We start from the raw sequence: 19,351 nt of genomic DNA on the forward strand, positions 1-19,351 counted from the left end.
CCAAGGGACTTTCAGTCAAAGCAGCCCCTTCCAGCTTCCTCCTTTTTCTCTATAAAGTAACATTCCTCTTCCTTGTTCTCTGGACTTGACTGTGGTTTGCCATAGTTTGAATGTCCTGAATCGCAATTCCTCTGCCATTCCTAAATAAACTCATTTGCCAGTAAAATAACGACATTTAATTTTAAGGTTGACACTGGACACACCTTTTCCTAGATGACCCGATAATATGCCTGAGTCACTTGCATTGTCCTCCCGCCTCCTCCCTCACTGCCCCCCACCCTGCCCCAGCTCCTGAGCAAGAATCCTCTTCTTGGGGTGCACTTATCAAATACAAACCAGTCAATCCACAGTCCACACCCGCACCCCCTCCTTTATGGGGGTCCACAGTCTGGGCCACGATCCACCTGCCCTTGTCACGCTGGGGCCAAGCACATGACAACTAGGGACGCCCCCTCCACCCCAGAACCCGCTGAAATCATTAATCCAGCCAATCCCATGCCTGCTTACCCTTTCCTGCCCATTCTTGCTTGTGGAAACCACAGTAAAGGCTCCCATTTTCCCCTCACTCCATCTCCTTTCTGTCTCCGGTGCTTCCCTACGTGGCCCTGGCGGGTGGCATGCATGCCCCCTCCTCCTGGGAACTGTGATGAAATATCTTTTCAATGGCAGGCGTCTCCTGATCTGCTCCCTCACATTTTAAAATTAATACACAGTATTTTAAAGCACCTCCCTGCTGAGCTGGAATCAACTTCACCTGTTTCCTGGAAGAGGAACTAATTCCTATCACGTGAGTCGTTACACTTTTGGGTCTATTGGCCGTAATAGTTACACAGCTGAAACGCACAGTGAGACGGCCTCCGCCCGGGTAAGGGCTTACCCTGCATTGGCTGCGCAGAAAGCAGATCCCCATACCTGCCTAAGTCTGCTCTTCATCTTCTGTTCCAGGTGCACAATGTCAGTCCGCCCAGCGTCCTCTGAATTCCACACCTGGGAGACCTCATACCTCTCTCCCTGACCCCGCCCCGCTCCATCACTGACATGTGGGCGGGCCTCATGGACGTGTTATATGAACAGATATAACCAAATATATTCTTTCCTAATGTCAGTTCACACAGATTTAGGTCTGTCCACAATTGCCCACTTGAGCCTTGTTGCTGAAGCTACGGGGCTTCTAAACAAGGCCACTCCGTGCTGTCTCAACATGGAAACACTTGGGATCTGCACGACCGCGTCTCCGGAGCGGGACCAGCTGCGCCGCCAAGGACGCGAGGTCACCGGGAGCCCCTCGCCCGGAGAGCCCCGATCCCGCTGTGAGTGGGACGTGTAGGTGCTCACCGCCCTACTTATGGGCTCAGACCTGCGATTCCCACTCGGATTAAAACGAAACGTTACCCTGAAGACCCGCTAGGGGCCGCCAGCATCCAGTTCTCAATTTTTGCGTCTTGTATATTTTTTTGATAGAAACATAAGAAACCTGCATGCCTGTTACAGGCCTGGTATTTGAAATGTTCTTATATATCTTAAGAATATTTTAAAATTTCAGCCAGCTCTTACAATAGTGCAATGACTATTTTAGTTCTATGCAAACATTAGCATACTTAAACTTTGTACAAACCCTCCACAGAATGCCCTATTCTTTTCTTTCTTTCTTTCTTTCTTTTTTTAAGAAACTAGGGACTAAAACATTAGTTAACCTGCCCAAGGTCGGCCAGCTCTGAGTGACGGGGGCTGCAGGCCCATGTGGGCACCTGACTCACTGCTCTGACCTCAGGACCAGCTGCATCTCACCAGCTGGGAGGTTTCTGTCCTGGCTCAGAGGGGGCCCAGCCTTCCAACTCAGTTTTCATTAGTACTGATCTTTAATTTCCTATTTGTACTCAAGGTTAGTTTCCTCCAGAGATCTGCTTCCTAACTCAAGTCTTCATCATTGTTTCCTTGGTTCCATTCTGGGCTGAATTTCTCTGTTTCAGTCTCTCTCTCTCTCATTTTCCCACTATTACTGTATTATTCAGGATTCTCCAGATACATGGAACTGATAGGTTGTTACATAGGTTGTAAGGGTATCTGAAAGAGGAGATTTATCATGTGAACAAGCTCACGGGGTTAAGGAGGTGGAGAAGTCCCATGACCTGCCATCTGGAGCTGCAGACCCGGGAGAGCCGGTAATAGAATTCAGGGTGGGTGTGAAGGCCGACACCTGGAGTGTGGCTGGTGTAATCCCAGCATCCGGAGGCCCGAGAACTAGGGGCTCTGAAGTCTGAGGGCAGATGCTGGACGTCCCAGCTCAAGAAGAGAAAGGGGATTCACCACCCTTGCCCTTCTTGTTCTATTGGGGCCCCCAGGAAATGGGATGGAGCTGCCCACATTGTAAGGGTGGATCTCTTCACTTGGCCACTAAACCGAAGCTAATCTCTTCTAGAATCTCCTTCACAGACACGCCCAGAAATAGTGTTTTACCAGCTCTTGGGGGTCCCTTAGCCCAGGCAGGTTGACGCATAATTTCACCATCACAGTTAGAATGGTGCATTTCCCCTAAAATCTGGCCTGACTCTGACCCCAGGTAGACCGGTGAACAGGTGGGCACGTGGCAAAAAGCAGTGTGGAGAGCTGGCGTTCCTGGAGAGGATTCCTCATTACTCTACCCCCTGGAGCACGGATGGCTGGCCAGGTCCAGCGCCTGCTCCACTGAAAAGGATCCCTGTGAGGCCAGGCAGTGAGGCCACCGTGGGGAGCAGACAGGGTTTGGGGGCAATTAAAACAAAAAGAAAAGAAAAACCTTTCCCATCTCGGGGTATCGGTGGGAAGAGGAGGAGGGCCCAGAGAGAGGACGGGAAACGGGACGCCAGGACTAGTTTCTTCTTCCTGACCCTCTGACCCAGCGGACACAGAGCACAAGCTCAGGGCCCTGGGGTGTAGGGACTTGCCTGCATGGAAGGACATCCTCTCTGCTCTGAGGTCCCCAAGTGCCAGCTGGAGGACAGCCACGTGGTGGCGCTGCGTGGCCAGGGAGGGAGGGTCTACCTTGCGCTTGGACACCTCACCCCCCAGGTGTGTCCAGGGGGGCGACCACCGGGGGGTCACAGTGGGTCCTGTCATGGTGGGAGGAGAGATCCCACCCGGACCAGATGGGGCAGAAGCAGATGCTCAGACACTGAACCCCTGGACACAGTGGACACTGGGACGACCTGAAGGGTCCCCAAGCCCTTAGGGAGCACAGCGAGGAGGGACCCCCTGCCCACTGGGCCCAGACGTCAGCAGGGCCTCCAGCCACCCAGCGAGCAGACCCCACAGACCCAGTCAGCTCCGCCCTGGGGCCTCAACAGTGACATCGGACAACTGCTCCCTCTACCCTGGACACCATCCTGGGAGGAGTGTGGACAGGGGGACGCTGAGACGGAGTAAATGCCAGAGAGGCTGTTTATAATGATTGGGAGGGGCTAAGTATCAAACTCCAGTACTGTGTGTGTGTGGGTGTGTGTAGGGGTGTGTGTGTGTGTGTCTTGCCATTAAGTGGGGGCAGCTCCTGAGACCAGATCACTGACAAAGACTTTTCATTTCTTCTGCTGAACTGCCTTGCATCATGATCTTCTACACACACACCCATGCACACACACGTACACACCCATGCACACAAATACATGCACACACAGGCACATGTGCTTGCACACATACACACAAATCTAATGCATACCAATGACAGTATGTTCATTTATATGCAGTACCATCGAACTTCTCCACATTTTCATTTCCTAAGGAATGACATACACCGTGTAGGGCTTTTAATGGTGCTTTGATAACACAAAGCAGAGTCCTGTCAATGAGAAATCATTGATTCCAAGAAGGTGGTATGTTGTTTCATAATATAATAAAAAAAGATTAAATGATCAAAACAAATGATTTTTCTGAATTATAGAAAGGATTCAACAACAATATAAAATAGTATAAAATCCCTATTTCAGATGACTGTGCATTTTGTTCTGATGGCATCAAGTACCATCAGCACTCAGTAACAGAACCTCTTCCCCAAACCTGGAGCTTCTTGATAAAGAGTTAGTGATTAGGGGAAGGAGGGATAAATTAGGAGTTTGGGGTTAACAGATACACACTGCTATATAAAAAATAGATAAACAACAAGGACCTACTGTATAGCACAGGGAACTATATTCAATATCTTATAATAACCTATAATGGAAAAAATCTGAAAAAGAATATATATATATATATATATATAAAACACACACACATCTGAATCACTTTGCTGTACACCTGAAACTAACACAACATTGTAAATCAACTATACTTCAATTAAAAAAATTTGTTAAAGAGTTAGTGATTAATGGTTCGTTTAAATCAAATTATTCAAAATCTGAATAACTCAAATAAAAGATGCCCAGTTTGAATAATAAATTTGACACCATTGTTCTAACAGGGCTTGTTGAATAAGAGACCATGTTGTCTGAACTCTCTGAGGTCCTGGAGAAGAGAACCAATACCGAAGGTCCAGGGGCAGAACGTGAGTGAGAGTGAGGTTGGGTCGCTCTCTGAGTCTGAAACCGAACTGGACAACAGAGTGAGTAAAGAAAACGATACTCAGACAAAAAAGAAAAAGAAAAAGAGCTAGACAAATGCACACTCTTGTTATTATTTCTCCCAGTTTTTTTTTTTTGAGTGTACATATCATTGTTTTCTTTCCCACCAAGAAAAATAACTGAGAGGCCACTTTTACTGCTTTTTCACTTAAAAATCCATCCACGGCGCCCTTGCCTGTGTGCTGCTTCCATGACAACACTCGTAGGTTTGTGGCAGGTTCCATGGAGCACGGCCCTCTGTCAGTAACGTCCCCCTGCCCCCTCTCCCACCAGCCTTCCTACCTGGGGTGACATCATATCAAAATGAGTGACGGGTCTGGTTGGCAGTAAACAGTGCTGCAGAGCTGCTGTGTCTGAGTGTCTGTACAGGCACGAGTTTCAACAGAGAGTGTGTCGCCAGCCTTCTCATCCTGTTTTTTGGGGAAATGAGGGTGGTTGCTTTCACACAGAAAGGGAGGTGCTTTTCAAAGGAGAGTGACTCTGGCCGCAGAGCCCACATTCCCTGCAGCATGTGGGGCAGGCCCTCCTGCCGCAGCCACACCACCCCCGAATCTGCAGGACGCCTCCCTGGGTTCTGTCTCAGGGCAGAGCCCAGGGCTCTGGACCTTCTGTTTCTTAGAGGCGCTGGTCAGCTCGGCTGGGGGAACTGGGGGTCCGGGCAGATATGGGGGTTTGGGCCAAGAATCATAAAGCACACGGACCTCGACGCCCGGAAGGATTTCAGACACCAAGAACCTGGCTCTCTTCTCCTTGAACGAAAGCGACCACTGGGGCTGGGTGTCCCCCGGGGTTGAATGTAGAGCCTGGGATCAGCCTCAGGTCTGAGCCCTTGGACGGGTTGAGCCCCACCAAGTCCCAGGAGGACATCACAGACGGCGCTGCAGACCCTTCTCCGTCTCTGTTAGACCTCACCTTGCTGACCCCAGGACCCTGAGGAAGTCCCTCCCTGAACAATCCAGCTCTGCCTGTGACCCCACCTGGTACCGTGGGCTCAGCCAGACCCTCCCGTGGGCTGTGACCCTGGGAAACCCCAGGTCTTTCCCTCCCTCCGTGTCCCGGCCCCTCCCCTGGTGTCATGCTGGTAGGACTCAAAGTCCTCAGGGGTGGGAGCCGCAAGACCGCCCACGCCAGCCACAGTGCCTGTGTCCTGTGACCCGCACCGGGGTCCAGACAAGAATCCAGCCACCATCCCAGGCCCTCCTGGTTCTCTGCACACGTAACAGTCCAAGAAGCCCCGCCCACCCATGTTGGACAAACACAACTTTTTCTTTAGTGCATTCACACCCGTAGACTAAGAAACTTTCAGTCTAGAAATGACCTGAGCCAGCTTGGAGGCAGGGGTGAGAGTGGAGGGCACAGCCTAGGGTCACAGGATACAGAGGGGCACAGAGACAAAGCATGGTACCTGACGGGGTGAAACCTGCCCTGGAGAACGTGAGGGAGGCCTGGACTGAGTTTCTCCCAATGAGCCACGTACCTCTCTGTGCACTTCCCAATGTAGTAACATGAAGTTGTCGGGAGAAGTTTGTTTCTCCTTTTGCATGTGGGAAACCTAGGTGTGTGGGTGAGGAAACGTGTGCTTTGGGAACAGTCAGCCTGTGGGGACCAGAAGGTGAGCAAGTTTCCCCACCGATATTCTCCACTGTGATCTGTTTGTCTAGGTAACCATGTATCTGTGTATTTACCTATGGAGCTGTGCATGTATCTGTGTAGCTAGCTATCTAGTGTCTAGGTATCTATCTATATATCATCTAGCTATTTATCAATCAATCTACCTGTTTATCTACCCATCATGTTTCTATCCATCTCTGATGAGTTAATACCATGCTTGTTTCATTTGGACTTGGGTTGAGTCTGGTTATGACACATCTAGCTAGAAACACCTTCCAAAAACCAAGGTCTTTGTGACCCAAACAGGGAAATCTAGAGTTGGGCCTGGGAGCACCCACTTCTCTCCTGTTAGACCAGTGATGCAGGCCCCACTGTGGCCCCTGGGAGCCTGTCCTGCTCACTTCCGGACCTGCAGGGCACTGTTCCCACCCCTGGGACAAGTACGGAGAAAATGACGAGAGGCCGGCCATATCCCCTGATGCCGCCCCCTTCCTGGGCTCAGGCCTCCAGGGACAGGGGGGCAGGAGATACTGGGTGGGGTCTAGGCCCTGCGTCCGTCCAGCCTCTACTCCAGGACCTGCTAGGCTCCTGGGGGGGCGGACAGTCACCCCTGCAGTCCCTGCTTAGCTCTGTGTCGCCTGGGCTGACCTAAGTTGGGAGGGTCAATCTCTGCATTATGTCCCTCCCGTCCCTCGAAGGGCAGGAACGTCTATGTCGTCACAGTGGACCCTGAGATCCTGTTGTGCTTCTCTCCTAGGGTCCCTGCCCAGACCCTCCATCTGGGCCGAGCCAGATTCTGCGATCCCCTGGGGGTGGCCTGTGACCAATGCGTGCAGGGGCCCTGCTGGGGTTAAGGTGCTCCACCCGGAGATGGAACAGGGTAGAAATCCTATCACATCCCAATTCGATCCACGCGAGGCAGAGGCCAGATTCCCCATCACTGTAGTGAGTGGAGACACTGCCCAGCATTTTCGCCGCCTCTGTTAATAAAGGTCCACCTTGACTGAGCACAGAACCCCCCTGGAGCTGGTGGTCACAGGTGAGGAGCTGCCATGGTGCCCTCTTCCCTTCCCACCTATTCCAAGCTATCATGGTGTCTGGAGGATCCTGCAGGCCTACCTCTCTGGACGCACCAGGTCTTTCCCCACCTCTGCCCTCCTCGGCGTCCAGGGACCGCCACCTCCCACTGGGCTCCTGTTCCAACAGGTGGAAGGCATCGTCACGGAAAACCCCAAAGTCCTTCCAGCTCCTCCCTCTCCTCCCCTCCTCCCCTTCTCCTTCCTCTCCTCCCCTTTCCCTCCCCCCTCCCTTGATCCTCCCTCTCCTCTTATTTCTCTACAGGAGCCATGTCTTGAGGAGTCCTGGATCCTACTCTGCAGAGGCAAACAGCAGCAATGTGCCTTCCCTGTCACCTGTTTTCAAGCCCCTGTTTAGGTGCAGAGGGATTTTTACTCTTTGGATACATGCCTCTAATATCTGGCTGGTCAAATACTACTCCAGACATCTGGTGGTTTGACCTCTATATTGTCTGGGTGACTGACAGCAGAGTGGGTGTGGTGGTAATAAATCGAATGAGACATGCACAGAAGAAAATGGAAATCAAGGGAGCCAATCCATCCTCTAAAAACTTGGAGATACTGGGTGCTCTGGAAACATGGTGTGTGTGGTGTGGAAGTGACACAGGGTGAGAAAGATGGACACCGTCTTTATGGAAAACTGAATCCCATTGCTCTCCTACACTCAAGAGATAGTCCAAAAACTTGGAGTATCTTTTTTTTGAAAACATGAGAAAGTTCTAGAGCAAATTCTTCCTCATATTGTCTTTTAGGCAATCCTACTGTAACATCTGCTTGAACATCTGGTCAACCTAACCTGTCTCTGGGCATGCAATGAGCACCTTGCAAATGAAGAAAAATAGGTTTAAGTCAGAGAATTTCCCTATCCAAGTGCCAACAGCCTTCAACTGAAGGAATTTTAAGTACTCTGTGCTCCATTATTAAAAAGTCTACAAACAATAAATGCTGGAGAGGGTGTGGAGAAAAGGGAACCCTCCTACACTGTTGGTGGGAATGTAAATTTGTGCAGCCACTGTGGAGAACAGTATGGAGGCTTCTTAAAAAACTAAAAATAGACCTACCATATGATGCAGCAATCCCACTCCTGGGCATATATCCAGAGAAAACTCTAATTTGAAAAGATACATGCACCCCAATTTTCACTGCAGCACTATTTACAATATCCAAGACATGGAAGCAACTTAAATGTCCATAGACAGAGGAATGGATAAAGAAGATGTGGCACATATATACAATGGAATATTACTTAGCCATAAAAAAGAATGAAATAATGCCATTTGCAGCAACATGGATGGACCTAAAGATTATCATATTAAGTGAAGTAAGTCAGAGAAAGACAAATAACATATGCTATCACTTACATGTGGAATCTAAAAAAATGATACAAATGAACTTATTTACAAAACAGAAATAGACTCACAGACCTAGAAAACAAACTTCTGGTTACCAAAGGGGAAAGGGGGGAAGGAAATCAGGAGTTTGGCATTAACAGATACACAGCAATATATATATATAATATATATAAACAACAAGGATCTACTGTATAGCACAGGGAACTATTACTCAATACCTTGTAATAACCTATAATGGAAAAGAATCTGAAAGAGTATATAAATATATATATATATAACTGAATCACTTTGCTGTACACCTGAACCTAACACAACATTGTAAGTCAACTATACTTCAATAAAAACAAACAAATAAAAGAGTCTGTATAACAGCAAATCCAAGACTAAATGTACTCTTATGCTTTCAAAATGGGAGTAAGATAATCAATCTAGACTTAAGGGTCCCATCGTCTACTGGGTCCAGTTAAGCAATGGGGGTCAGGCACAGGATTTACTCTATCCTGAGACAAATCTCTTCTCAGCTCCACTCAACCGACAGTCTGCAGAAAGGCAATGAGGAGGTTATGTACAGAGTGGAGAAAGCCAGAGTCTGGAACATGCTCAGAATGACCCAACTGATGGGAGAGTTGACCTACCATAGAGAAGACTCCACATGTTGGAGTTCTGGGGTTCCCCTCACGTATCAATGAACTCTGCAACTGATCACCCTTAACTAAATCCAATCAGAACGTGAACCTCACTCTGGAGATGCAACTTGGCGTTAGAGTTGGGACCACCCTCCCCAATGTCACAGGACATTGGTTGACCATGAAACATGGGTTCCTGTGGATCCCAGAACACCCATGCTCCCAGAGTAAACTGGAGGTTAACCATGCATCCCAGTTAGTGTTTTGTGTATCTCATAAAGGCTTGATTGTAGAGTGAAACGCATTCAGGAATCAATCAGGGTTGAATATGCCTGTGATATTTTTATTTCTTCTAATGTGTTAAGATTCACCCATTTGAAGACTTGCCCATGACAGTCTGTAATGTTTCCTTCTCTTTCCTTATAATGCACTTAATTTAGAAAATGCTGATTGATTCTGGGCATTTATCTATAATTTAAATAATTTAGCTTTCCTTTACCACCTTCAAATCCAAATTAATAAAATTGGTTATTTCTTTATTTTTCTTATTGCTTTAAACTGTTCTCCCATAAGACTAATCCTTCTTCCCATTTTAGATTTATTTGTGTAATTGTTTTGTTAATTTAGTTTTTCCTACGACACCAGACCTTCCATGAGGGCAGAGAATACATCTGCTTTGCTCAACTTTATCTCCTCATTTCCTGGGATGGCCATGGGTTGACATGCTTTAATATTTTTTTAGTGAACAGGGATAAGATTTGTGAAAGGTGAATGGATGCATAAATGGGTAAAGTCCAAGAAGTCATGGAATGGTTAAGGTGAGTGATCTCGAGCAGTTAGACAAAAGATCATGTCATTGGAAAAAAACAAAAACAAAACACCTCATGGCATTTTCCCCATCCTTGAATTACTGTGAGTTACTCTGAAAGCAGGACCTAAGACAGGGATGTAAGTGTGGGTAGTTTATTTGAGAAGCAAGACTGAGGGAGTGGGATAGGGAAAGCTTGAAGGAAAGGAATTCCTGAAATAGGGATGCATTACTGAGGTCCCTGCATGAGGTGATGTGAACAAGACTCCACCAGGATCTCTGAGAGTGTACAGAATACCCTGCAGAATCTTCCTTCCAAAGGAAGAGACACTTGGGAATGTACTCATGGACACTTGGGAATATATTCATTCATAGGAATGTATCCCTATTCCCCATTGCTTGGAATTTTCCCCAGGGATGGTTTCATTCTTCACGATTTGGGGCTGATAAGGTCCTTCCCCCAAATGTGGAGAGCCGTGTAGGCATCCTTGAGAAGGGATACTGTCCGTGGGATGCTGAGACCTACAGAGCTGTCAACCAGATCGAACATGAAACCAGCAGGTCACCCAGAGGGATATGAAACAGAGGCTAAAAACGTGTGCTTGAAAACCTAAAGTCAATGGATTTAATGCAGTGTCTGTTCACTTGACTCCAGCCCTTCTGAAAGCCTCTGCGTCTTTGCCTTCTGGATCATATGACAATTTTTCTTTCAATCCCTGCTTCCTCTTTTCCCTCCCACCCAATGTGTCAGTTCTGAAGTTAGAAGGTCCTCTCACCCTTTTAAGGAGAACAGAGCTGAACAATGGTTAGTCACCTCCTAGATCAGACCACAGTTCTAGATCATTTCAGGTCACACCCGTTGGAACTGCTGCACATCTAGCCTTGGACCCCAGCAGTGCCTAACACGGCAGCTCTCTAACAAAGGAAACCACAGCCCGGCCACTGAAGGTTGCTGCCCGAGGGAGAGAGAGAAAGAAATGGGCGCTGGTTACAAGCCTGCACCTTTCTACACCGACTCAGGGGTAGCAGAGGCCAGATGAGAGTGGCCTGGAGTGGAGACAGCTAACTACGATAAAGGGAGAAACATGCAAGAATGTTCTGCAAGGCCAACGGAAAGAAAGGCAATAACCAAAGGGCGTCCTGTCCTAGTTGTCATCTGGTTCCATCAGCTCTTAAGGAAACTTCTGGAAATCCTGGCCTGGAAGAAAGAATTTATTCCTTTTTTAAAAATTTTATTTATGTATTTATTTTTGGCTGCGTTGGGTTTTCGTTGCTGTGTGCGGGCCTTCTCTAGTTGCGTGAGCGGGGGCTGCTCTTGGCTGCGGTGCGCAGGCTTCCAGGCGCGCAGGCTTCAGCAGTTGTAGCACGTGGCCTCAGTAGTTGTGGCATGTGGGCTCAGTAGTTGTGGTGCATGGGCTTAGTTGCTCCGCGGCATGTGGGATCTTCCCGGACCAGGGCTCGAACCCACGTCCCCTGCATTGGCAGGCAGATTCTTAACCGCTGCGCCACCAGGGACGTCCTATTCCTATTGTTTTTATGAGGGTTTTACACTTTTAGATTCTTATTTTGTAGTATTATAGGCTTTCCAAATCAGACATATCTTTATAATTCTTTGCATCTACACAAATTTTTCATTGTTCTCTAGGTGCTAGGAAACTAGGCCAGTTGCCCCCCAAAAAGAGGGTGGAATATTAGAGGACTCAGAATGCACCATGGCCAACTTTTTTTTTTTTTTCCACTGAATTTCTGGCAATGCAAGACCCTGCCCGCACATGGATTGCAGTTGTTCTGCTCTGATAGGGATACTGACGGGAAAACAGAGTTAGAGAGGCAGGATGAGGCAGTTCTTGGAAGACTGTGAACACCAGGGAGAAGCTGCACGTGCAGAACTTGGGGAATTGGGCAAACAGAGGATGCGGGGAGGAGGGCTGTACCATGCAGTGAGAGTGGAGGGTGTAGAAAGGAAGCAGACTGGAAAGCCCTAGAGACTCAATGATAAAAGTCACTCAACCATTAAAAAAAATCAAATTAGTAGTCCCTATAAAATTAATTTCTATGAAATAACCATTTTCATATACACAAATAAATCCCAACTTCACCCTGAATGTCAACAGCAACAAAGGAAAATTCTATGGAATAAATGTAATAAGAAATGTGCAAAACTTAACCCATGCAAATGTATTATCTTTCAAACATTTCTGAACGGCGCAAAAATTAGATTTGAACAAATTAAGAAAATCACCTTATCCTTAGACAGAGTGACTCAACATCACAAACATGTCAGTTCTTCGTAGGCTAGTTTATAAATGTACCCCAGTCCTCCAAATACACCAACAAGCTTTTCTTCTTCTTCTTTTTTTAAACTTTTTATTTTATATTGGAGTACAGTCGATTAACAACGTTGTGATAGTTTCAGGTGCACGGCAAAGGGACTCAGCCATACATATACATGTATCCATTCTCCCCCAAACTCCCCCCCATCCAGGCTGCCATATAACATTGGGCAGAGTTCCCTGTGCTATACAGTAGGTCCTTGTTGGTTACCCATTTTAAATATAGCAGTGTGAGGCTTCCCTGGTGGCGCAGTGGTTGAGAATCTGCCTGCCAATGCAGGGGACACGGGTTCGGGCCCTGGTCTGGGAAGATCCCACATGCCACGGAGCAACTAGGCCTGTGAGCCACAACTACTGAGCCTGCGTGTCTGGAGCCCGTGCTCCGCAACAAGAGAGGCCGCGATAGTGAGAGGCCCGCGCACCGCGATGAAGAGTGGCCCCCGCTTGCCGCAACTAGAGAAAGTCCTCACACAGAAACGAAGACCCAACACAGCCATAAGTAAATAAATAAATAAATGAATGAATGAATGCCTGTAAAAAGTGTGTAAAAAAAAAAAAATATATATATATATAGCAGTGTGTACATGTCAATCCCAAACTCCCTGACTATCCCTTCCCCCCATCCTTCCCCCCGGTAACCATAAGTTCATTCTGCAAGTCTGTGAGTCTGTTTCTGTTTTGTTAATAAGTTCATTTGCATCATTTCTTTTTAGATTCCGCACATAAGGGATATCATACGATATTTCACTTTCTCTGTCTGACTTACTTCACTCTGTATGCCAATCTGCAGGTCCATCCATGTTGCTGCAAATGGCATTATTTCAATCTTTTTAATGGCTGAGCAATATTCCACTGTATATATGTACTACGTCTTCTTTATCCATTCCTCTGTCGATGGACATTTAGGTTGCTTCCAGGTCTTGGCTACTGTAAACAGTGCTGCAATGAACATTGGGGTGCAAGTATCCTTTTGGACCATGTTTTTCTCAGGGTATACGCCCAGGAGTGGGATTGCTGGATCAGATGGCAGCTCTATTTTTAGCTTTCTAAGGAACCTCTATACTGTTCTCCATAGTGGCTACACCAATTTACATTCCCACCAACAGTGCAGGAGGGTTCCCTTCTCTCCACACCCCCTCCAGCATTTATTGTTTGTGGATTTTTTGATGATGGCCATTCTGACTGGTGTGAGGTGATACCTCATTGTAGTTCTGATTTGCATTTCTCTAATAATTAGTGATGTTGAACATCCTTTCATGTGCCTCTTGGCCATCTGTATATCTTCTTCGGAGAAACGTCTATTTAGGTCTTCTGCCCATTTTTTGATTGGGTTGTTTGTTTTGATGATATTAAGCCTCATGAGCTGTTTGTAAATTTTGGAGACTAATCCCTTGTCAGTCACACCATCTGCAAATATTTTCTCCCAATCCGTGGGGTGTCTTTTTGTTTTGTTTATGGCTTCCTTTGCTGTGCAAAAGCTTTTGACTTTAACAAGCTTTTCTTCTGGAACTAGACAAGCTGATACTAAGCTCCATATGGAAAAATAAAAACGTAAGAATACCTAGGAAAACACACAAAGAGAAGAGCTATGCAGGTAGCGGGGACAAGCCCAACCAGAAATTAAAACACACCATACAGCCTCTGAGTCATGAGGAAATAGGAAAGCCTAGATGCGTCTGCTTATTATGACAGAAGAAACACAAGAAGGATTGGCCGTATTTTACAGGCATTTAAAAGTAGTGGGATATTATAAACCATGTGATTTCCATGTGAATGGGTGCATTTGGGAGAAGAGAAGCTTTTGCTATGGCATAGGGTCAGTAGCTGCTAAACTTATAAAGTGAAAATTTAATAAGGAGCATGATATGTACAAACTCTCAAAGTACCTCCCCACAAACCAGTGATTAATTACAAAGGGCAAATAACAGCTTTACTCTGGAGAAACCTGGGGCATGCCGAATTAACCAAGTTAGGAAAGCCCAAATCACCAAAAAGGAGAAACAAGGACAATATGGCTTGAGTGGTATTCCACCCCAAGATGTACAGCTTGCATCTAACCAGGAAGTGGTTTGGGCAAACCTCCTATTCCGTGTGTACCACGCTTCCTTTCTCTGCAGGGTCTCCCCTTCCTCAGGAGCCCTCAGTCACCTCTCTCATCAACCCCAGTATGACCAAGGCTGTAAAGGAAGGAACCCAACATCTCCATTCATGCGCTTGTTTTAAATCTCATTAATCCAAACAGGACTCCGTGATCTAGGAGCATTTGGAGATGAACACGAACCACTGAAGTGTGGGGAGAGGAAACACCTTGGGCAGGAACCATTGATCTTCTGACCGTCCAGCTCGAAACCCAGCATCGGGCTCTCGGCACTTGATGGCGTATCTGGACCGTGTCTGGAGCACACATCTGGGGTTTATGACGGGCAGAAATTGTTTTCTGAAAAAGGAGACGTCATGCGTCTTATTTGGGATGGCAACAGAGACTGACGTGTAGGGAAATAGCTGTTCTGCTTCCTGTGAAACCTTTAGTGTTGAAACCCGCGCTGGGGGTGATGGGCACTTGCCCGGGGCGTCCTCTTAGTCGGCGTGGCCTCCCAGGCTCTGTCCTCTTGTCCCTCTACTCAGCCGGGGTGGGCAGGAAAGTCTTCGTGATTTCGAAACTCACCACCTGCTCTACCTTACTCTGCGAAGAAGGATACTGAGTCCTATTTGTAGTACTATCATTTTGTACTCTTAGGATGAGCCTTGAATTTCCCTTTAAGATCCCCCCAAGGCACCTTCTAATTGGTGGAGATGGGGAGACGGTCCTGGATTACCCGGGGGGGGGTCCCATGTTACCACCAAGGTCCTGATGAGTGAAAGAGCGAGGCAGAGGGGTCAGAGCCAAGGTCGATGGGACTCGGAAGCAGAAGTTGGAGAGACGTGCCTGCTGGCTTGGAAGATGGGAGGGTTTGAGTCAAGGGACATGGCAGCCTGCAGAAGCTTGAACACGTGAGGGAATGAATTCCACCCCAGAGCTCTCAGGAGCAACACAGCCTGACAACAACTTGACTTTAACACAAGGGTTTCCATTTGGACTTCTGACCTCCAGAATGTAAAGGTAATAAATCTGTGATGCTTTAACCCATGGACTTGTAGTGGTTGCCACGGCAGCAACAGGAAACTAATACACTGAATATTTCTGGGGTTGTTTGGTGGTGGTCATTGTTCAGTTGTTCGTTTGTTTGCCAATCTGAGCTCTGCAAGCTCAGGGTTTGAATCTGTCATGTCCAAGGATGTACTTCTAAGCCAGGCACATTGCAGATACCCAATAAATATGTGTTGATGCTTGGGTCAAAAAGGACTTCAGGCCACGAAGGCAGCAGCTTATGGGTCAAGTGAGGCCTCAGACGTGGTCAGATATGTCTGCAGAAGCCCGCTGCCCACTCCAGCCTGAGCCCTGTGGAAACGAGGGCCAGGCTCCTGGGGAGGGGCAGTTCCCCTTCCTGTGGGGCTGCTGACGTGACAGCCCCGTGATGGGGAGGACCAGCCTCCCAGTGGACACACCCTCGGGTCTCCGTCCTGAGGGCACCGTGGTCTCCTCCATCTGCACCGCCTGGACCACAGGGACGAGACGCCATGACCCCCAGCCTCACGGCCCTGCTCTGCCTCGGTGAGATGGAGGAGGGGGAGGGGAAGCCCTAGGCACGGAGGGACCCCCCCCCCCCGCCGCCACAGCCAGGCTGCTCTGTCAGGAGACCCCAGGACTCAGGAGGCTCACGGGGAGGAGAGGCGCTGCTCAGGATTCAGGGCAAATCCTCACAGGGGTCTCTCTTCCAGGGCTGCGTGTGGGCCTGAGGACCCACGTGCAGGCAGGTGAGTCTGTCCCCAGGTGTCCCAGCTCCCTCCTGCTCATGCGGACAAGGGGCCACCCCCAGGCAATGGGGATGGGGAACAGCAGTTCTGGGCTGAAGGAGGGGGAGTCTGGGAGGTTTGGGGCTGAGAGCTGGGGACCTGGGGGTGAGGATGTCTTGTGATCCAGCCTCTGACGTCCTTCCAGGGACCCTCCCCAAACCCACCATCTGGGCTGAGCCAGGCTCTGTGATCCCCTGGGGGAGCCCCGTGACCATCTGGTGTCAGGGCACCCTGGGGGCCCGGGAGTTCCGTTTAGATAAAGAGGGAAGCTCAGGTCCCTGGTACAGACAGCCCCCACTGGAGCCCAGGGACAAGGGCAAGTTCTCCATCCCACACATGGCACAGCCCGACGCAGGGAGATATCACTGTTACTATCGCAGCCTCACTGTCTGGTCAGAGCGCAGTGACCCCCTGGAGCTGGTGGTGACAGGTGAGAGGACACTCGGGGGTCCCAGCCTCAGGCTCTGCCCTCAGGAAGGGGGTCTGCTCTCAGGGGTGTGTCCCTCTCACAGCCCAGCCCTGGGGGAGGGAAGGGGGGTGTGAGCCCCATTTCACAAGCTCCCTCCTTCTCTCCTAGGGGTCCACAGCAAACCCACCCTCTCAGCCCTGCCAAGCCCTGTGGTGACCTCGGGAGGGACCGTGACCCTCCGGTGTGGCTCACGGCAGGGATTGGACAGGTTCATTCTGACTAAGGAAGGAGAACACAAGTCCTCCTGGACCCTGGATGCACAGCGAAGACCCAATGGGCAGACGCAGGCCCTGCTCTCCGTGGGTCCCATGACCCCCAGCCATAGGTGGACGTTCAGATGCCACGGCTTTTACAGGGACACCCCCCAGGTGTGGTCAGCACCCAGTGACCCCGTGGAGCTCCTGGTCCCAGGTGAGGAAGTCCCACCCTGGCCTCACACACTTTTGAGGCACGAGACAGATTATTAGATGCTTTTCTCCCAGGATTGTCCCAGATGAGAGGGTGGGGTGAGGGGGGAGTGGGGCACACAGGACAGAGACACAGAGTGTGAGCGACAGTGAGGCCTGGGGACCAGGACGGGAGAAGGGGCTTCACGGGAGGAACCAGCCCCTACAGCCCAGGGCTGGTCTTCCCCCAGGTGTGTCTGGGAAGCCCTCCCTCCTGACCCCGCAGGGCCCTGTCGTGGCCTCTGGACAGAGCCTGACCCTCCAGTGTCGCTCTGACGTCGGCTACGACAGATTCGCTCTGTCCCAGGAGGGGGGACAGGCCCTCCCCCAGCGCCCTGGCCGGCAGCCCCAGGCTGGGCTCTCGCAGGCCGACTTCCCCCTGGGCCCGGTGACCAGCACCCACGGGGCCCGGTACAGATGCTACGGTGGGCACAACCTCTCCTCCGAGTGGTCGGCCCCCAGTGACCCTCTGGACGTCCTGGTGGCAGGTGAGGAGCCAGCGGGTCGGTCAGGGACCCAGACTCTGCACAGGCCCTGCCGGGGGAGCCCCAGGTGGTGATGCTGGGACCAGGCGTGCGGGGTCCCCAGGGCGGGAGAGAGACAGAGAGAGACGGGGGTGGGCAGGGAGAGGGAGAGACTCAGAGAAAACAGAGACAGACAGCGATGAGGGGCCTCAGGGAGGCCCTGCTGAGTTGCAGTTCAGAACCAGGGGGGCGGGCAGCCCCTCACCCCCCTTCCTCTCTCTAGGATGGTTCCCTGACACGCCCTCCCTCTCGGTGCAGCCGGGCCCCGTGGTGGCCTCAGGAGAGAACGTGACCCTGCTGTGTCAGTCAGGGAGCAGGACAGAAACTTTCCTTCTGTCCAAGGAGGGGGCAGCCCGTCCCCCACTGCGTCTTAGATCAAAGTACCAAGATCGGCATTTCCAGGCCGAATTCTCCATGAGTCCTGTGACCTCAGCCCACGATGGGACCTACAGGTGCTACAGCTCACTCAGCAGTGACCCCTACCTGCTGTCACACGCCAGTGCCCCCCTGGAGCTCGTGGTCTCAGGTGAGGGGCCCCAGCCCTGTCCCTTCAGACTCAGTCAGCTCAGGGCTCTGTCCCCAGAAATGTCTGAGGTAGTAATGAATGAGGGGACACAGCGGGGCTCCAGAGAGGAGGACATTCAATGCCCCTGACTCCAAACTCTCATCACTGGATCCTGGGTCCTCAGCTGTTGAATCAGTGGGAACTCCCAGAAGTAGGAGAATAAGATTACAGGGTCTTCAATCTCAGACTGAACACAGGACACACAGCACTCAATTATTTCTGCATTAAGAGACCACGTCTCTCACTAATCCTGAGCACCGGGGGCACAGCCAACTCGGTTCCAAAGTGATTCAAAAGCAGGTTCTGAGTTCAAAGAACACAGGGAGGCTGAGAGAATGCAATGAGGAGGGCAGAGGGGACCTGGCACATTAGAGGAAGGGTTCATTAAGGAACTGCGTAGGAGCTGTAATATGAGAACGGGGGCATTGAGCACACAGAACCTGGGAGAAGGGCTCGTGTCTCCCCAGTTCCTCACTCACACCCTCACTTTATGACTCTCAGGAGCAGCTGACGCCATCCACCCATCACAAAACACGTCAGATCCCACGAGAGGTAAAATCACTCAGATATGGGGCTGGGCTCCAAGCGTCATGTCCTGTCAAGGGGAGGCGGGTTCCCTGGGTGGACACCCTGGATTCTGGGGTGATTCAGATCTGCTCTGACCTCCGTGACCTCTTTGTCCACAAATCCTAGCCTCACACCCCCAAGTCTACACAGTGGAGAATCTCATCCGGATGGGCGTGGCTGGCTTGATCCTGCTGGGCCTTGCGATTCTGCTCTTTCAGGCTCAACATGGCCATGGAGGAACCCAAGATGCAGCCAGGAGCTGAACACAAGAGGGAACCATGCACTGTCCCGAGTGGTGGAGCCCTGGACATGACCTTATGTGCCCAGGACATTCTGGAAGAGAATCTGCAGCACGTGTTGTGTGAACTGTCTGACCAGGGAGGGAGAGACACGGTGCGGGTGCAGGAGAAGGTCTGGGAGTCCCTGTGGAGGCCTGGGCCTCGGTTAACCGTGGTGCCTTCCCTCCCCACCAGTGGTGACTCTCCCTGACT

The 19,351-nt window shown here is 50.0% G+C and overlaps 1 protein-coding gene across 2 annotated transcripts; it reads left to right on the top strand.

Annotated features, from left to right (window-relative positions):
• Positions 1–16,013: 16,013 nt before the first annotated feature.
• Positions 16,014–19,123, top strand: LOC137753021 (leukocyte immunoglobulin-like receptor subfamily A member 6). Of its 2 annotated transcripts, XM_068527978.1 has the most exons (8): positions 16,014–16,047; positions 16,215–16,250; positions 16,435–16,719; positions 16,867–17,169; positions 17,396–17,692; positions 17,952–18,254; positions 18,795–18,845; positions 18,987–19,123. In XM_068527978.1, the coding sequence occupies exons 1-8, from the start codon at positions 16,014–16,016 to the stop codon at positions 19,121–19,123; spliced, it is 1,446 nt and encodes a 481-aa protein (XP_068384079.1). The 2 variants fall into 2 exon arrangements, with proteins under 2 accessions (XP_068384079.1, XP_068384080.1); XM_068527979.1 differs by lacking the exon at positions 18,795–18,845.
• Positions 19,124–19,351: the final 228 nt, after the last annotated feature.

The sequence above is a fragment of the Eschrichtius robustus genome, chromosome 19 (assembly GCF_028021215.1).
Source record: "Eschrichtius robustus isolate mEscRob2 chromosome 19, mEscRob2.pri, whole genome shotgun sequence".
In the NCBI taxonomy this organism is placed as follows: domain Eukaryota; kingdom Metazoa; phylum Chordata; class Mammalia; order Artiodactyla; family Eschrichtiidae; genus Eschrichtius; species Eschrichtius robustus.

What these genes read in the sequence shown, in the direction of transcription:
- LOC137753021 (XM_068527978.1), top strand. Translation starts at nt 16,014, where the DNA reads ATGACCCCCAGCCTCACGGCCCTGCTCTGCCTCG. An exon ending in GAGGACCCACGTGCAGGCAG is followed by an intron (nt 16,251 to 16,434) that starts GTGAGTCTGTCC and finishes ACGTCCTTCCAG; the next exon opens with GGACCCTCCCCAAACCCACC. An exon ending in TCTGGACGTCCTGGTGGCAG is followed by an intron (nt 17,693 to 17,951) that starts GTGAGGAGCCAG and finishes TCCTCTCTCTAG; the next exon opens with GATGGTTCCCTGACACGCCC.